The sequence below is a fragment of the Amborella trichopoda genome, chromosome 4, assembly GCF_054954075.1.
Source record: "Amborella trichopoda isolate Santa Cruz 75 chromosome 4, AtrichopodaSantaCruz75HAP2 v2.0, whole genome shotgun sequence".
In the NCBI taxonomy this organism is placed as follows: Eukaryota; Viridiplantae; Streptophyta; class Magnoliopsida; order Amborellales; family Amborellaceae; genus Amborella; species Amborella trichopoda.
Window position 1 is genome coordinate 16185146 of NC_142339.1, and position 16007 is coordinate 16201152.

The window sequence follows — 16007 nt, forward strand, 5'->3', positions numbered from 1 at the left end:
ATATGCACCCCCAAGTCCTAAAATGAAGCATCAAGGAAATAAGCATCAAGGAAATAACGCTCATCCGTTATTTCATAGTTCTTGTATCTCAAGCTGTGTTCGCAAAACCGGTCGATCTAACCGACTGGTTAGCGGTTAGATCAGAAGTAGCCAGTTCCGGTTTTGGGTAGTTTTGGTGATCAACCAATATTTTAAACTTTAAATAAAATACTACTTCAAATTTATATCAAATATATTAGAATGGTTTATTGGTTGCTTTAATGATTAAGTTTTATATGAATCATGGTTAAGAATTCGTTTTGTTGGTTCAAAAAAATTACTTGCCCATTGAAATCCCAGAATCGAACTAGAATCCTCTCTTAAATAAGTCTTTTATTTCTTTTAAGAATTCGTTCCGTTGGTTCAAAAAAATTACTTGCCCATTGGAATCCCATAATTGAACTAGAATCATCTCTTAAAAAACTCCTTTATTTCTTTTAAAAATTCATTTTGTTGGTTCAAAAAATTTATTTGCCCATTGGAATCCCAGAATCGAATTAGAATCCTCTCTTAAAAAATCCTTTATTATCAAACCCGCTAACCAATACACCATTTACTACTTAGTTGATAAAAAAAAGTGCTATATTATATATGTCTTAAGTGTTTTTTCATTTTCTTTTGACAAAAGAGTTGGTCAAGTCGATTTTTTTAACACTATTGTAATATTCTTTACATTATGGTAAAGATTAAAAAAAAAATTGGTCATTGATACTTACTTTTATATTTTCCTATTTTTTTCAATAAAATTTAAAAATACCTCTAAACACAAATCGATTCGTTAAAATTAACTTTTTTTCATTAATTTTCAACTTCATTTAAGTCTGTTTTGTTTAATTACATTCTTTATATGCTTTTTATATTTTAGTAGATTTTTTTTTATCTTTTTTATTGTTTTCAACACATTTTTTTTATTGTTAAGAACTTGCCCGGTTAGAGCGATTGAGTCAACCAGTTTACCAGTTAAGTTGGTTAAATCACTTTCAAGCCATGTCCGGTTAATATAATATTGCTCAGCAGTTTACCGGTTAAACCGATTAAATTGCTTCCGGGCCATGTCCGGTTAATATAATATCGCTCAGCAATAACCGGTTACGCCGGTTAAATCGCTTCCTGGCCATGTCCGGTTAATATAATACCGTTCAGCAGTAACACGGGGGGATTCATCACAGTTGGGTATGGCAGCTCTATCCACACTCTCGCTCCTCATTCGTTCACCAGCATTCCTTCCCTCCTCTCTCTCACTCCCCCTTTCTCTCTCTAAACGCAGGCCTTGCTTCTGGATAAACTTCCATCTCCCTCTTCAATCGATCAACAAAAAGGGGAGCAGGCATCTCTCCCTTCTTCTCTGCGCTACGCACCAAGAATCCAACACCCCAGAACCAGAACCCGAACCAAAGAGCTCTGAGAAAACCCTTGAAAGCAATGTCACTACTTTAAAGACGAGACTATACGTCACTAATTTGCCATGGACTTGCACTTCAGAGGATATTAAGAACCTCTTTCAACAGTGTGGGGCAGTAATAGACGTTGAGGTGGGAGAAACTTCCTTCTTTCAGAGTAACTATGCTTACATTTTCGTTTGTTGCATTTTCTGTCTCTTAACTGATATGGGTAGAGTTTTGATTTTCTCACTCTTGATTGTTATGGGTAGGTTCTGGTTTTCTCTCTCTTAATTGATATGGGTAGTTACGGTTTTCTATCTCTTTATTGATATGGGTAGTTTTTAATTGATATGGGAGTTCTGGTTTTCTTTCTCTTGGTTGATTTGGTTGGTTGTGGTTTGTTTTGGGCTGAAGCTAATGAAGTTCAAAGCCGGTAGAAACAGAGGGATGGCGTTTGTTATGATGAGTTCAGAGGATGAAGCTCTTGCAGCTCTTGTTAAATTGAATTCATATGTGAGTCAAATCTATCACAATTATTGTTACCTTTACTCATTTGTTTTATGGGTTTGGCTCACTTTCTGTTTCAATTTGGCTCTTTGAATTTAAAGGAATTTGGGGGCCGGACCATTAAGGCCGAACTTGCGAAGAAAGCAAAGAAAATTTCTCCTTCCGTTTCGTCAAAAAAAATCTCTCCTCCTGTGGGAACTGTGGAAACAAGGCATAAGGTTTATGTTGGTAATCTAGATTGGAGGGTGAGATCTAGTGATCTCAGGGAATTCTTCACAAAACACAGTAATGCCCTCTCTGCTAGAGTAGTCTATGGGGGAACAAAGGGGAAACCAGCTGGTTATGGTTTTGTTAGCTTTGCTTCAAAAGAAGATGCAGAGGCAGCTGTAGCTACACTTGAGGGAAAGGTTGTTCACACTCCTATTCATCATGAATTTTCACTGTTTCTTTGGAATTTACAAGTTCAATTGTGTTGTGAAATTTGGTGTTGCCAAAATTTTATTTCGGTATCTGCTAAAGTTCGATTGGATTATGAAATTTATGTAAACCTGCTTTGGGTTTTCTTGTAATGTTCAATTGGATTTTGAAATTTGTTCTTTTTTGCCAATTTTGTCAGTTCAGGTTTTATCTATAATGATTTGGGAACTTGAATTCCAATGGATTTTTCTCCATTCAAGGAGTTACTGTAGAATTTATAATTGTACATATTTTACTGCAGGAGTTAAATGGAAGATCACTTCGTCTGAGAATAGCCCGAGATGTACCAAGTGATTCTAGTGACAATGCAAAAGAGGATGAAGGGGCATCAGAAGGAATAAGTGATGTTGAAAATCTACCTAATGATGGAGTGGATAATGAAATCCAATTAACGGAAGCTAGCAAATGAAAACATGTTGAAATACTGAGTAGTATTATAACGCTGGCCTCTATGATCAAGGAATAAAGATTGTAGTGTATCTGGAGGATGAGATTACTTGAGGTAGGGTTACTTCATACTTTTCCTTGATGATATTCATTAGGTATTCAATGAGTTGAATTTTCATTTCAGTAAAGTTAGGTAGGTTGCTTTTATTTCATCATTTTGTAGTTTCCAGAAATTTTGATTGGGTGGGAGGACAAAAAATCATGGATTGAATATGTTGTTGGTGCTTCTGGTATAGGACACATTCTCATGAGAAATTTTTTAACGGAGAGGTACTATTGGAGTAATATAAGAAAGACTATATCAATATCCTATGTAGTTTTAGATATGCTCCTTGCTAACTGAGTGCTAACTAGCATTAACATAGCTTGCCAATGCAAAACTAGTAATGGCATCTTCCCTTCAGGGCCGAGGAGGCATGCCTCAGGTGGACCTATCAAGAATTTGAGACTCTCTCAACTTGGACTAACATCAACTGGGAGGCTTTTTTCTTTCTTGCCATCCTGCTCCCTCTACTGATGAGATGGTTTTGTCATATGGGTTTATTAAATGGCTACGGTGATTTCCTTTTTTATCGTTCCATGAATGAATATTTCATCACACTTTGAGGAAAGAGATACATAAATTGAGATGTTTTTGGAGCCTGGTGATAAGTCCACTAGTTAACAAGGAAACAAGATGAAGAATTCAAAGAGCTTCTGGACATTTGGTTAAAAGCTAAGGTAAGGGTATTGTTTGAAACCCAATACAAGAACTTTCACTGCATATTAAGCCTTAATAAGATTAATCTTCTACATTTTATTCTGCTAGTTTTGTGAGAACAACTTTAATTTGGGAGAGGGATATCTACAGTGTGGCTAAAGTAAAAAAACTGGCTTAGATTTTGTTACAGCCACCTATCCAGTGAAGGACTTTCAAGGATTGATTGGCACTTTCCTTCAGGTACCATCTTCATTCTATGGGGAAAATGAAAGGCATCGAATGGTTACTGAGGGAAGAAATTTGGTCTGCTAATCTGTCTGGCAACCTCACTGAGCAACTGTCGTGGCCTGTTCCCTCTGTAGGGAATCAGCCATTGTGGTTGTTCGAGATTGGGTTCCAATTTGACAGGAGATAAAAATTGAAATGAGGGAACCGTTAGCAAGTTGCCACCTTATGGACATTGATCCTGATGCCCGTAATAGGTTATGATTACAAAAGAGTATTATGAACCATTTGGAACTCCAACAGTCTTGTTGATTTTTCAAAAGATGCAACACAAGCATATTTTACTTTCACGGGCAGTGTTATTGAAGCAGTTTCATGCTGCATTAGATATAGTACCTGTACAAGCTAGAGTAATTGCCTTTCAACAGCTTAGCTGATTTCGTATTTTTTACATGCACTGTTCTATCCAATTTGTTTCTGGGCATCATGCTCCATTGTTCTAATTTTTAAAGCATTTTAGGTGATAATAGCAATGAAGGAAGACTGGAGGAGATTGTGTCTCTCTAAACCTTCTCTTAAAATTCTTAACTTCTACTTGTGGAGGAGGATATCATACAAAATGAGTCTATTTTTAGGCTTTGGAGAGGCTAGCCTTACCTCTTAATTTTGTAATTCTTTGATATCTATTAGAAGAGATCTGTTTAGTGCATATGTGGTGTGGTTTATGACGTTTTATGAAGCTCTTTTGAAAATGAAACCTTTCTATGTAAAACTAGGGTCATTTGTGAACTGCAAGGATTCACTGCACATTGTGGTGATTTTAAACATAGAAGAGTGAACAGAGAACTGACTCAAACCTTCCCACTAGACTACCGGTCCATGAACTCCCTTGCAGGGTATATTGATAAAAATGGACAAAAACAACCATCTCTCGAGATATATACAGTATAAAGAGAATTTCATCTATCCAGCTTATCTAAAGTGGCCAAACTTGCTAAACTAAAGAACACCGAACCCCCTACCTAATCAATCCCCAGATTCCTTAAAAATAAGTTTGAAGTAATTCACTTACAAGTAGAAAAATAATAAAATCCTGAAAAGCTGAATCCTTGCATCATAAAGCCATAAAAGAAGCAGACCTTACTACTATCTTGGCAACTAGATCTAACTTCTATCCTAAATTTGTTTCAACTTGATGGAAGTTCAGTGCTGTACAAAAGAAAATGAGGTCACCACTTTGTAATATCAGAAACGCTAGTAATATGGCAAACCACCTAGTTTTTAAGAGTAAGCCAATTTCTACCCAAAGTTGATATCGGTGGAGTCTTGTTTAGCTAGAGTCATACTCTTGTTTCTCTGTCTGTCCCAAGTTTAACATATGCACTAATATTAATGGTTGGAATTGACTTACTAGGCAGTAGGCCTACATCCATGCACATAGCAGCAAGTCTTTTGCAGCATCCCCTATGCGTTACAATGAAGTAGGAACATATCTGAATTAGAATGCAATAGAAAATTGTATGGACTATGGGGAATACGATTCTTACTAGAAAAAGTCTCGCCTCATAGGACCATTACTGCTGATTATCTTTGCTAAATAAAGCCGTTATGTGCTAGTAAGTATGATTGCCGCACTTTCTATTGATTAGGATAGTTTCGCTTGAATAATCATCCTTCAGTAATTATATCGATTACCATATTGAACAAAATGATAGCAATTGCAAAATTGTGGTAAGTCATTGCATCTCTCCCTCTCATGATCAAGTACTCCACGTGCAATTGCAATTAACTAAGGCATTCCATAGCCTAGTTATGTTGTACATGCATTTACTGTTATGGTTGTTGATGTTATTGATGTAGTGACGTTTTTAATTTTGGGTTCTGGGAGTTTGAAGTTAGGGTCATTTGGTCCTTTTGTTTGCAGAGAATTTGGGGGCATTGGTGTCTTTTGCTGTTGTGAAGATTTTTGGCACATTTTTGTTATAGCTAATGATTGAGAAGATGAAGAGCTAGGATTAATTTTATTAGGTTCCTTTGGAGTTTAGAGTCGTGTTAGCTATAAGGTTTCTTTAATTATTTGAATACATCTATTTTGGTTTGACAATGCAGAAAAGTTGATTGAAATTTTTTTGGATCTTCTGAAAATATCTTTAAGGGTTGATTTTGTCATAGGCGTAGAGAGAGGACCAAAATTTTTAACCTTTGGGGTGGCCCCTTGTGCAGACCTAGAGAGAGCGTACTTTCTTTTATCTTTTTTTTTTTTAATTTTCCTATTTTATCTCTATTTTTCCTACATCATTTAGTTTCCCAGCTTTGAAAAATCTCTACATCACGATGCTACCAAAGATTACCCTCACAATCAAGGATATGCTACAATGGTTCTTAGAGAATATGAGTCAACAACTCGAGCAATATCTGAATCAAGCCATGGAGAGTTTGAGAGAAGACTTTCAAGTATACGTTGATGAACATTATGAAGATATCAACAAATTAAATTAGTAATATGTGGGGAAGAGGTCAGTCGTAATATGATGGATCGAGAATGAGACCTTGATTGTGACATTTGTTAGTTTTATGGGGTCTTACCATAGTTTTCCAAACATCACGGTGGACATGAGCTTCCAAACACGGAACCTAAAAACAGGGGATCAAGAGGCATGAGAGGAGCTCGTTTTCTTCGAAGGGTTAACCGCCCGTCTCGGTAAAATCCGAGGTGCAAATAGGTCTCGGTGAGTACACTCTCAGGATATAGCCAGATCGAAAAATAATTCTTAAGTCCTTGAGTTGCACACTCATGGGACCCTTGCAAAACCACAATTACAAATTACTGATATGTCTTTCCAACTGGTATGATATTATAAACATCAATTGGAAATAAACATATCTCTTACTACAAAATCATCATCTAATCTGTATACTATATTAAAACATCGACTGGGACAAAATGAAGCACATACATGATCATCCCGTGTCAAAATAAATCATTAAATATAATACAACATGTTACTTGAAATTTACGCAAGATTAGTGCTTCACTGTCTCTAATTAGAGAGAGAAAATGAGCTTTGTAAGAGAGAGAAAGCTCACTATATCCATAAAAACCTCACACCTTACTTCCCATGAGCTCCATGTTTTCTCTAAGCATCCCCTTTCTCATCCGTACCTCTCATTCTTCTCTTCTCTTCTCTTCTCTCTCATCCCAAAAGCCTAATATATGGGAAATAATATATTTTATTAAAACATATGACAAGTGTCAAGATGAGGATGAGCATGAGGAGCAAGTGGAGAGAGTGAGGTGCCATGTGTATAGGCATGTGGTTTGTACAAGGAGAGGGAAGAAGGAGCATGAAGAAATCATGAGGTAAGCATTAACAAATACATGGAAGATAAAGCAAAAGATGGGAGGTGAAAAAAAGAAGAAGTGATCCTGAGATTCCACAAAAGGCAAAGTGGACTAAGAGTAAAGAAAGTTGTTTTGAAACACTAATTTTTGACAAAAAAGCTAACAATCCCCTACTTGTTCCAAAACAACAGATCTCTCTCATAACTATATCAGGAAAGCTGAATGCATAAGTGCATGTGTCTTTGGACTTGAACCTTCACGTAGTGTTATGCAGAATACTTATCAGGACAGTTAATGGACACACCTTGAACTATATCATTTAATGATAAGCGTCCCACATACCACACAATCTCTTTCAAAATTGTTGTTGTCTAAAAGGCTAGCGCATTTAAAGGCCTTGTGCCAATCCTGTTTCATGAGCGCTCTAGAGAATACCCAATTCTCATAGGAAGCGGCCTCCACTTCCACACTCATATTGGTGAATCTATGGAAGATGTCTTACAGTGCGACACCCCATCCTAGGCCTTACATCATCTAGGCAAATGGAATCATTAAGAGCGAAGCTCAACCTCTTGTTTCATTGTAGTAATTGTACCACATGGCTAAGCAAGAAGTAGAAATTTTATAAATTTCCATGATAAAATGTTTATGTTACACTACCATCAGACATCACATGAGCAACTGGTTATTCCCGTTGAACCTTGGACTTGGGATCACCTTATCCAAGGTAGGGTTCCCATCACCCTATGGAAAAAATTCATTTGAGCTCAATCCCATCCCTCTAGCTTTCTTCCAGACTTGGTGCCTTAAGGTTTTTCTCAATATTCTACCAAATGCAGGGTATAGCTGATATGGAGTACTACTATGACTCCATCTCAAGCATAAGTCTCAACTAACTGTCCATCAAGCGGTATAATTGGATTTTCTAAAATAAATCCCTAACCTTTCGCTTTGTATGCAAAAGCTTCACAGTCACTCAGTATGAGATTGCAGGCTTGGGCTTTAAACAGGTGGTACGTCTGCCATCAAGTTCGTTAGCCACATAACTTCCTCACAACGGGTTTCAAGGCAATTTTCTCCAATCATTTGGAGATACAAGTTTACCTCTAGGAATCCCAAAAATACAACCCCCACCACAAGTGGAGATGCATCAAAAAGTCATTTATTCATAAGAATCCTAAAAACATCACTGCACCTATTAATATAGTGGAACACCTACATTAATGTAGGCCATGGTCTCTAATTCCTTTGAAAATCTTAGGACCCTACGGACTGCATCCATTGCTCTTAACCTGGGTATTGGCATTTCTATCCAATTGCCCACAGCAGAGGGTAATCTATTAATCTGGTCTAGTGCATGATATTGCATACATCATTGTTTCAAAAAGCAGTCCGCTCAGCGCTTGGGTGGCCGCCTAGGCGGTTCTGGGGGCTGGGCACATCTCTCAGGCCTAGGTGCCCCAAAAAAACGGATATCGTGTGGCCAGGGCATGCGCCCCACCTAGGGGCAGAAATACCTCTTGTTGAGGGTATTTTTTGGTCATTTTTTTAATACTAAAGGTGCAAAATTGTGGGTTTTAGGTTCATTTGAAACGTAAAACCCATCAGAGCCTATTTTAGAGAGAGAACCCCCAAAAAAAAATTCCTACTAGGCAGCCCAGGTTCTGGGCGCCCCCGCCTAGGCACTAAGCGGCTTGGACCCCCCGACCTCCTAGGTGTCGTCTAGCGCTTTTTGAAACACTGGCATACATTACACATCCAATGACTCTATCATAGTCTAATTGGGAAATAAGATCTTCACAGTTCTTTCTGATTTTAATGTGAGCACCATAAGGGGTTGAAGCTGGCTTGGAATAATACTGATCAAATCTTTTGAGCACTTCCTCTATATAGTGGCTCTGGATTAAAATATACCAAATCGGGTGTCTCACTATTTTAATTCCAAGGATCACATCAGCTAGCCCTATTTCTTTCATATTAAATTCAAAAGACAATAAGTTATTTGTATCCTTGATGCATGCAATATTGCCTCCTAATATGAGCATAACATCTACATACAAGCAAATTATAACTACTACACTTATACAAACACTGGCATACACACACGTATCAGCATTACCGATCTGAAATCTGTATGATAAAATAGTTCTGTTAAATTTTCCATGCCATTGCTTGGGTGCTTACTTCAAACAGTATAGGGATTTACAAGTTTACAAACTTTGTGCTCTTGTCCTTTAAGGACAAATCCCTCAGGTCGATTCTTGAGCCGAAACTTTACCTGAGTTCCCTTAATCTTGTGCCTAGGTTATGCCAAAAAATCTCTTGATCTTAAGCTTATTCCTGAGGTTGAGAGAAGAGTCCCAAGATGCATCCACTTGAGCAACCCTTATCATATCAAACCTTTCATTCCAAAACTTTAAGTATAAACTCATTCAAGCTACACTTCAAACCAAATGCGGTCCAGATAATCAAACCTTCTGAACCCTCTTCTTCCCATTTCTATTTACGCCGTTAAAAAACGAGAAAGTTGGAGATTGATTGTGCAATTTTACGATTTGAATCGATGCCGACTCTGGGCGTCGGGCCTGGGGGCCTTGCCTAAATGTTGTTTTCTTTATTCTTTCATTGGTTTTTCTAGCATTTACTTTCATAGTTATGGCTTCTTTCTTTCTTTTCTTCATTTTATGATTTAGCTTCTTTTTTCTTCTTCTTTTGATTCTTGTATTTATTCCTCTCTTATCTATTTTTATATATGCTTTTCCCTATTTTCCCTTATTTATTATCTTATTCATGCCTTGTGTTCATTTGATGTAGTATTTATTATGCATAGTTAGTTATATTTAATCCCTTGTTTCTTCTTTTATCTTCTTTATTATATGATCATTTTTCCTTTCTAGATTTGCATTTATTTCTTTGATTGGTTATATTTACTTCTCTTCTTTGCCCCCCTCGTTTAGTAGTGTAGATCTTCTTCTCTCACCCCTTTCTCTTATTCTCTTTATTAAATAGTCACCCTTCTCTTCTTAGTAACATTTATTTCTTGATAGGTATGGTATGTTTATCCCTTTTTCTCATTTTACTCTTTTATAATGTAGAGCTCCCTTTCTCTCATCTTCTTTAGTGTAGATTTATTTTCTTTATCTTTCATGAGCATCCATTCTCTTAGTTTGTTATATTGATGTTTCTTCCTAGTTTTCCCTATTTGATAGTATAGGTTCCTTCCATCCCCTTTTGTGTGGCTATTTTCTCTTTTCTTGTTGTATTCACTTATTTTGATTTGTCATGTGTTCCTCTCTTCCCCTCTTATTCTTCTAATAATGTAGATCTCCCCTATCACTCATCTTCTCTAATCTAGTGCTTGTTTGTTCTCCTTTATTATGCTCTTTTTTTATTATTTTAGTTATAGGAGTTAGCTTTAACCTCTTTTCTTTCCTCTTATTCTATAGTTTGAATATCACCTTCTCCATCCCTCTCATTCCCTACTCTCTATTATATTTATTTTCTTTATATTTTATTTGATATATTAGTCGTCCTTATCCTCTTCTTGTCACATCTATTTTTCTCACCTTTTACTATCGTTTATTAATAATATGTGTTTATCCATTTCTCTCCCCTCTTTTCATATATCATCCCTTATTTCTCTTTATTTCATTCATCTTGACACTCCTTCTTATGTTCTCCCCTTTATCTCTTTCTTGTATTTAGTTTTGTTACTTTCATTACATGTTATTTATTAGTACTAGCTTTCTTCTCTTTTCTTTTCTCCCATTTTATTTCTTCTCATGTTATATTATTATCCTTATCCGCATTTCGTGCTCATCTCTCTCTACCTTGTTGATGAGGAATCGTATATTTCCTTCTTCGCAATCATGCTCGTATTTCTATAATATTATGTCTCTTGTTCATTTTATGTCATGCATATTTAGACTAGCCTTATTCCCTTATCTCCATGTTGTTTACTTGCTTATTCTTTTTGCATTTCGTAGTTAGATTCTTTACTTCTTTTTATTTCTATCTTCCTAGCTTAGTTGCTTATTTGTGGTTCTCTTCCCTTGTTCTATTTCTAAATCTATTTTTCTAAAATCTCCCTTTTATCTCAAACCCTTTTTCAGAAGCTTTCTTGGTTGAGTTCTAAGGATAAGACAGTAGGGAAGCAGGCTTTGTCTATGATTCGAGAGGGACAAGGTCTTAGGATCCGTTTATCCCTCGAAGTGTAATTTGACAGGGCCCATACTTTACCAACTTATCAATTTGTGTGCACCCGAAACAAAGAATGGGGCAAAGTCCCCTACCTGCAATTTTAAATATAAAATTTCTTCATCTAGTTCACCATGGATTGTTAGCATTTTTATCAAAAATTAGTGTTTCAAAACAACTTTATTTACTGTTGGTGTACTTTGCTTTTTGTGGAATCTTAGGACCACTTCTTTTTTTTATCCTCTCATCTTTTGCTTTATCTTCCATGCATTTATTAATGCTTACCTCACGATTTCATCATCCTCCCTTTTCCCTCTCTTTGTGCAAACCACATGCCTATACGCATGGTAACTCACTCTCTCCACTTTCCCCTTATGCTCATCCTCATCTTGACAGTTGTCATGTGTCATAATAAAATATAGTATTTTTCATATATATTAGGCTTTTGGGATGAGAGAGAAAAAGAAGAGAGGAATGAGAGGTACGGATGAGAAATGGGAGGCTTAAAGAAAACAGAGCACGCATGGGAAGTAAGGTGTGAGGTTTTTATAAATATATTGAGCTTTATCTCTCTTATAAAGTTCATTTTGTCTCTCTAGTTAGAGACAGTAAAGCACTAGCCTCGTGTAAATTTCTGGTAACATGTTTTATTATATATGATGATTTATTTTGGCATGGGATGATCATGTGTGTGCTTCATTTTTTCCCAATCGATGTTTTAATGCAGTATACCGAGAGAGATGTTTATTTCCAATTGATGTTTACAGTATCATATCAGTTGGAAAGACATAATAGTATTTTGTAACTGTGGTTTTGTACAAGTCCCATGAGTGTGCATCTCAGGGCTCAGGAATTACTTTTCGATCTGGTTGTATCCTAGGAGTGTACTCGTCGGGACCTATTTGCACCTCGAAATTTTACGGAGACGGGGGCATATAATACTTTCAAGAAAGCGAGCTACACTCGTGCCTCTAGATCCCCTGTTTTTAGTTTCCGTGTTTGGGAGTTTATGTCCACTGTGATGTTTGAAAAACCACGGTGAGACCCCCATAAAACTAACAATTTCGAAGTGTTAAAAGGAATTTTTTTCTAGAGATGTCTTGTGATGACTCGCTAACTATAAGTACCAGAATAGCATAAGCCTAGATCCCCGGATATACTCTACGATTTTGTTTACCACTGAATCCTGCTCCAATTCCAATGCGAATCCGACTAGTATTAGGAGTGTTTATTTTACCAGATATAACCTCTAAAACATGCTCTGATTCCTATAGGAGTCCAACTTGTATTACGAGGGTTCTGGTACTTTTTTGGCACTATCCCGGACTAAGGGAGGTGTTGTAGAATGTTTTCCCGGTTTTGAGAAAGTGATAAGGCTTAACGAGTGTCTATTAGACTCATCAAGCAAGGCTTATGGAGTGTCTGTCAGGCTCATCAAGCGTATGTAAGGCTTATGGAGTGTCAGTCAAGCTCATCAAGTGTATGTAAGACTCATCAAGCGTAAGTAAGGCTTATGGAGCGTCTGTAAGGCTCATCAAGCGTAAGTAAGGCTTATGGAGTGTCTGTCAGGCTCATTAAGCGTATGTAAGGCTTATGTAGCGTCAAGCAAGCTCATCAAGCGTATGTAAGGCTTATGGAACGTCAATCAGGCTCATCAAGCATAAGTAAGGCTTATGGAGCATCTATCAGACACATCAAGTGTAAGTAAGGCTTATGAAGCGTCTCTCAAGCTCATCAAGTGTAAATAAGATTATGAACTAAAAGTCAGACTATCGACTGTAAGTCAGATTATGGACTATAAGTCAGACTTTCAACTATAAGTCAGATTATGGACTGTAAGTCAAATTATGGACTGTAAGTCAAACTATAGACTATAAGTCAGATTATAGATTGTAAATTAGACTATCAATTGTAAGTTAAATTATGGATTGTAAGTCAGACTATTGAGTGTAAGTCAGATTATGGACTGTAAGGCAAGCTATCGACTGTAAGTCGACTATTGACTGTCAATTAAGCTATCGACCGTCAGTTAGGCCATCGACTGTCAGTGAAGCTATCAACCGTCAATTAGGCCATCGACCGTCAATTAGGCTATCGACCGTCAGTTAGGCCATCGACTGTCAGTGAGGTTATCGATCATTTATCAGGCTATCCATTGTCTGCTAGGTTAGCCACCGTCTCTCGGCAAATCAATATCAAAGAGTTGATCCATGAAATGATTGGTAGAAGATCGCTGAAAGTTATACCCAGGATTTTGGTCTTGTCAGATTAGTTTTGATGTTCCAATTTGTTGGTGTTTGTCTGCTTGCCATGTATTTGTTGATTGTGTAGTTGATCTAGTCACGTGCATATTTTCTGTAGACTTCGAAGGAAAGCAAAGGCCTTAGGCTTAAGTGACCGACGTATATCATTTGTTATGATCTCTGATGTTAGTGTAGTCAGGGATGATCTGAAGAGCCACCAAACATGTTGTTCAATATTGAAGCTTATTTTTTTGGGTCCTATAGAATGGTGGGGGTGGCATTGTCCTATAAAAGGATTACCCCATCTCTACCAGGCCTTTTGGCAAAGGGACATCTAAATTTAATTCATGTCCGGTGAGGTCCTTATACCCCCGATATCCGAAGATATTTTTGTTATTGATTTTAAGCCTTAGAAGGCATGTTTTGTATGAGATTTATCGTAAGGCTCCCCGACCTTAAGAGGCACAAACTTGGACCTAGATCTCTTGTGTGTTTATGTGGGCTATGCTGAACATAACAAAACATATAGATTCCTGGACCTGGAGTCAAATATGGTAATAGAGTCCAGGGATGCTGTATTTTCTTAGCACACATTCATTGGTGAGCAAGATAATGAATATGAAGCTCAACATTGTAAAACATAAAGTTGGAGAGCATGAAAACCCTGAGCTCTTAAACCCAGGAGAAGTAAAACAATCAGGAGGCCAACTATTTTTTGTCCTAATTTCCAGTTGTATCTTTTGGAAGACGATCATAAACCTTTCAAGAAGCTATATCCTCACATGACACTCCTTTCTTAAGGGAGGAAGTCAATGGTGAGATGAAATCAATTCTGGAAAATGATACTTGGATATTGGCAAATTTACCTTCTGGAGCTAAGCCTTTAGGATGTAAGTGGATTTTCAAAAAGAAAAGTCAAAGCACGACTGGTTGCAAAGGGGTTTAAACAAAGATAGGTGTTGACCACTTTGATACCTTTGGATCAATTGCTCTTATTGTTACCATTCGAGTTCTCATAGCCTTGGCCTTTGTATACCATCTAGACATTCATTAGATGGATGCCAAAACAGCCTTTCTCCACGCTGCGATCCTCATAAAACTAACATCACCCCAAACCACCACAAATTCCATTGATCAATTATGAAGAAAATACACTGGTTTTGTCATGTAAATGATAACCTTTGAGCATGAAATGGAAATCAAGATTATAATCGATGCTACAAAGTTTCACTAAAAATTCTAAATGAAGTGATTTATTAGTTAGTTGATTGGATTGGGGAAACTCCTAGACAAATAGTGGGTCTCTAGCAACAACCATTGAAGAGGCATATGATGGCTATGTTGAACACAACATGATCGTGATCAAGCTTCTCCCAACCACAAGAGAACGATGTATTTTTTTTTTTTCCTTTTTCTTTTTTCCTTTTTCTTTTTTCCTTTTTTTCTTCTTTTTTGGTTTCTTAAAGTCTAAAACTAGGTTCAGTTTGGTCTTTTTAACTGTAGAGATTTTAGTGGTATTCTTGTCATGGATAATTTTTGGCAAGATAAATGCTCAGGATTTAATAGAGAATAGGTTTCTCAAGAGTCAAATTTAAATATTAGGATTTTTCTCCTAAGTGCATGAGTTGTGCTTCGTAAATACAAAGAAAAATCATTTGGAGTTAATGTTGTAAGATCTATTCTGGTTGTTCTCTTGCAACCTAGAGAGACGGCCAAGTCTTTCAACCTTTGGGGTGGATTCCCTTCCAAACCAAGATGGTATCTTTCCTATCATTTTCTTATTTTTGTTTTTAATTTTATCTCTTTTTCCTATGAGATTTTGGAAATTGTTGCACATTAGATTCCTGATTTTCCATGAGCATGACAAAGTTTGATCTACACTTCAGTGTTTATAGGTGGGAATATGATGTTGCACTTTGCAGGTCACTGACTATTTGAAGGTTTCAATGTCCCAATGGCCCAACACACTAGGGCTCTCTATACAAGCCTTTTCCTTGAAATTCAAGAGGCCATGACTTGAATCTTAATGAGATGTATGAAGCAGAAAAGGGGAATATATCCCTTGGAAGAGTGGCGGTTTATTATTTAATGTGATGTTAGACATTTCTAATGTCCTTAACCAGCCAGACATAAGCCAACAGTTGGCTGGTTTATCTATCAGCCATCAAGTTTTTGGGATTCTCTCTTCTACTTTTTTGTAAGGTTGTTAATGTAATTCTCTTATTTTAGGTTGTAAGGACATGTTTAGACAATTAATTTTATCAAGGGTAAACTATCTTATTTGTAATTGATATACTCTACATCATAGTATGTTTTTACTATTCCAACTCAAGGGCATATGTTTTTTTTACTGGGTATTTAGCAATTAAATCAAAAGATATGGCTAACTTGTTAATCTTTCATGGGTCATGTGATAAATTTCTTTTTGGTTATTTTAACTTTTTTTT

General features: G+C 36.7%; 1 protein-coding gene across 5 annotated transcripts; it reads left to right on the forward strand.

Annotated features, from left to right (window-relative positions):
- The first annotated feature begins 1181 nt into the window (after positions 1-1181).
- Positions 1182-15847, forward strand: LOC18423290 (28 kDa ribonucleoprotein, chloroplastic). Of its 5 annotated transcripts, XR_002282475.2 has the most exons (6): positions 1182-1571; positions 1836-1934; positions 2030-2335; positions 2647-2907; positions 3257-3572; positions 15483-15847. XR_002282475.2 is itself a non-coding variant. In XM_006827892.4 (4 exons), exons 1-4 carry the CDS (start codon positions 1215-1217, stop codon positions 2812-2814), a joined length of 930 nt encoding a protein of 309 aa, XP_006827955.1. In that variant the 5' UTR covers positions 1182-1214; the 3' UTR covers positions 2815-3137. The 5 variants fall into 5 exon arrangements, 1 of the variants encoding a protein (XP_006827955.1); XR_016054222.1 differs by lacking the exon at positions 3257-3572 and having other exon boundaries at positions 15447-15847; XR_002282474.2 differs by lacking the exon at positions 3257-3572.
- Positions 15848-16007: the final 160 nt, after the last annotated feature.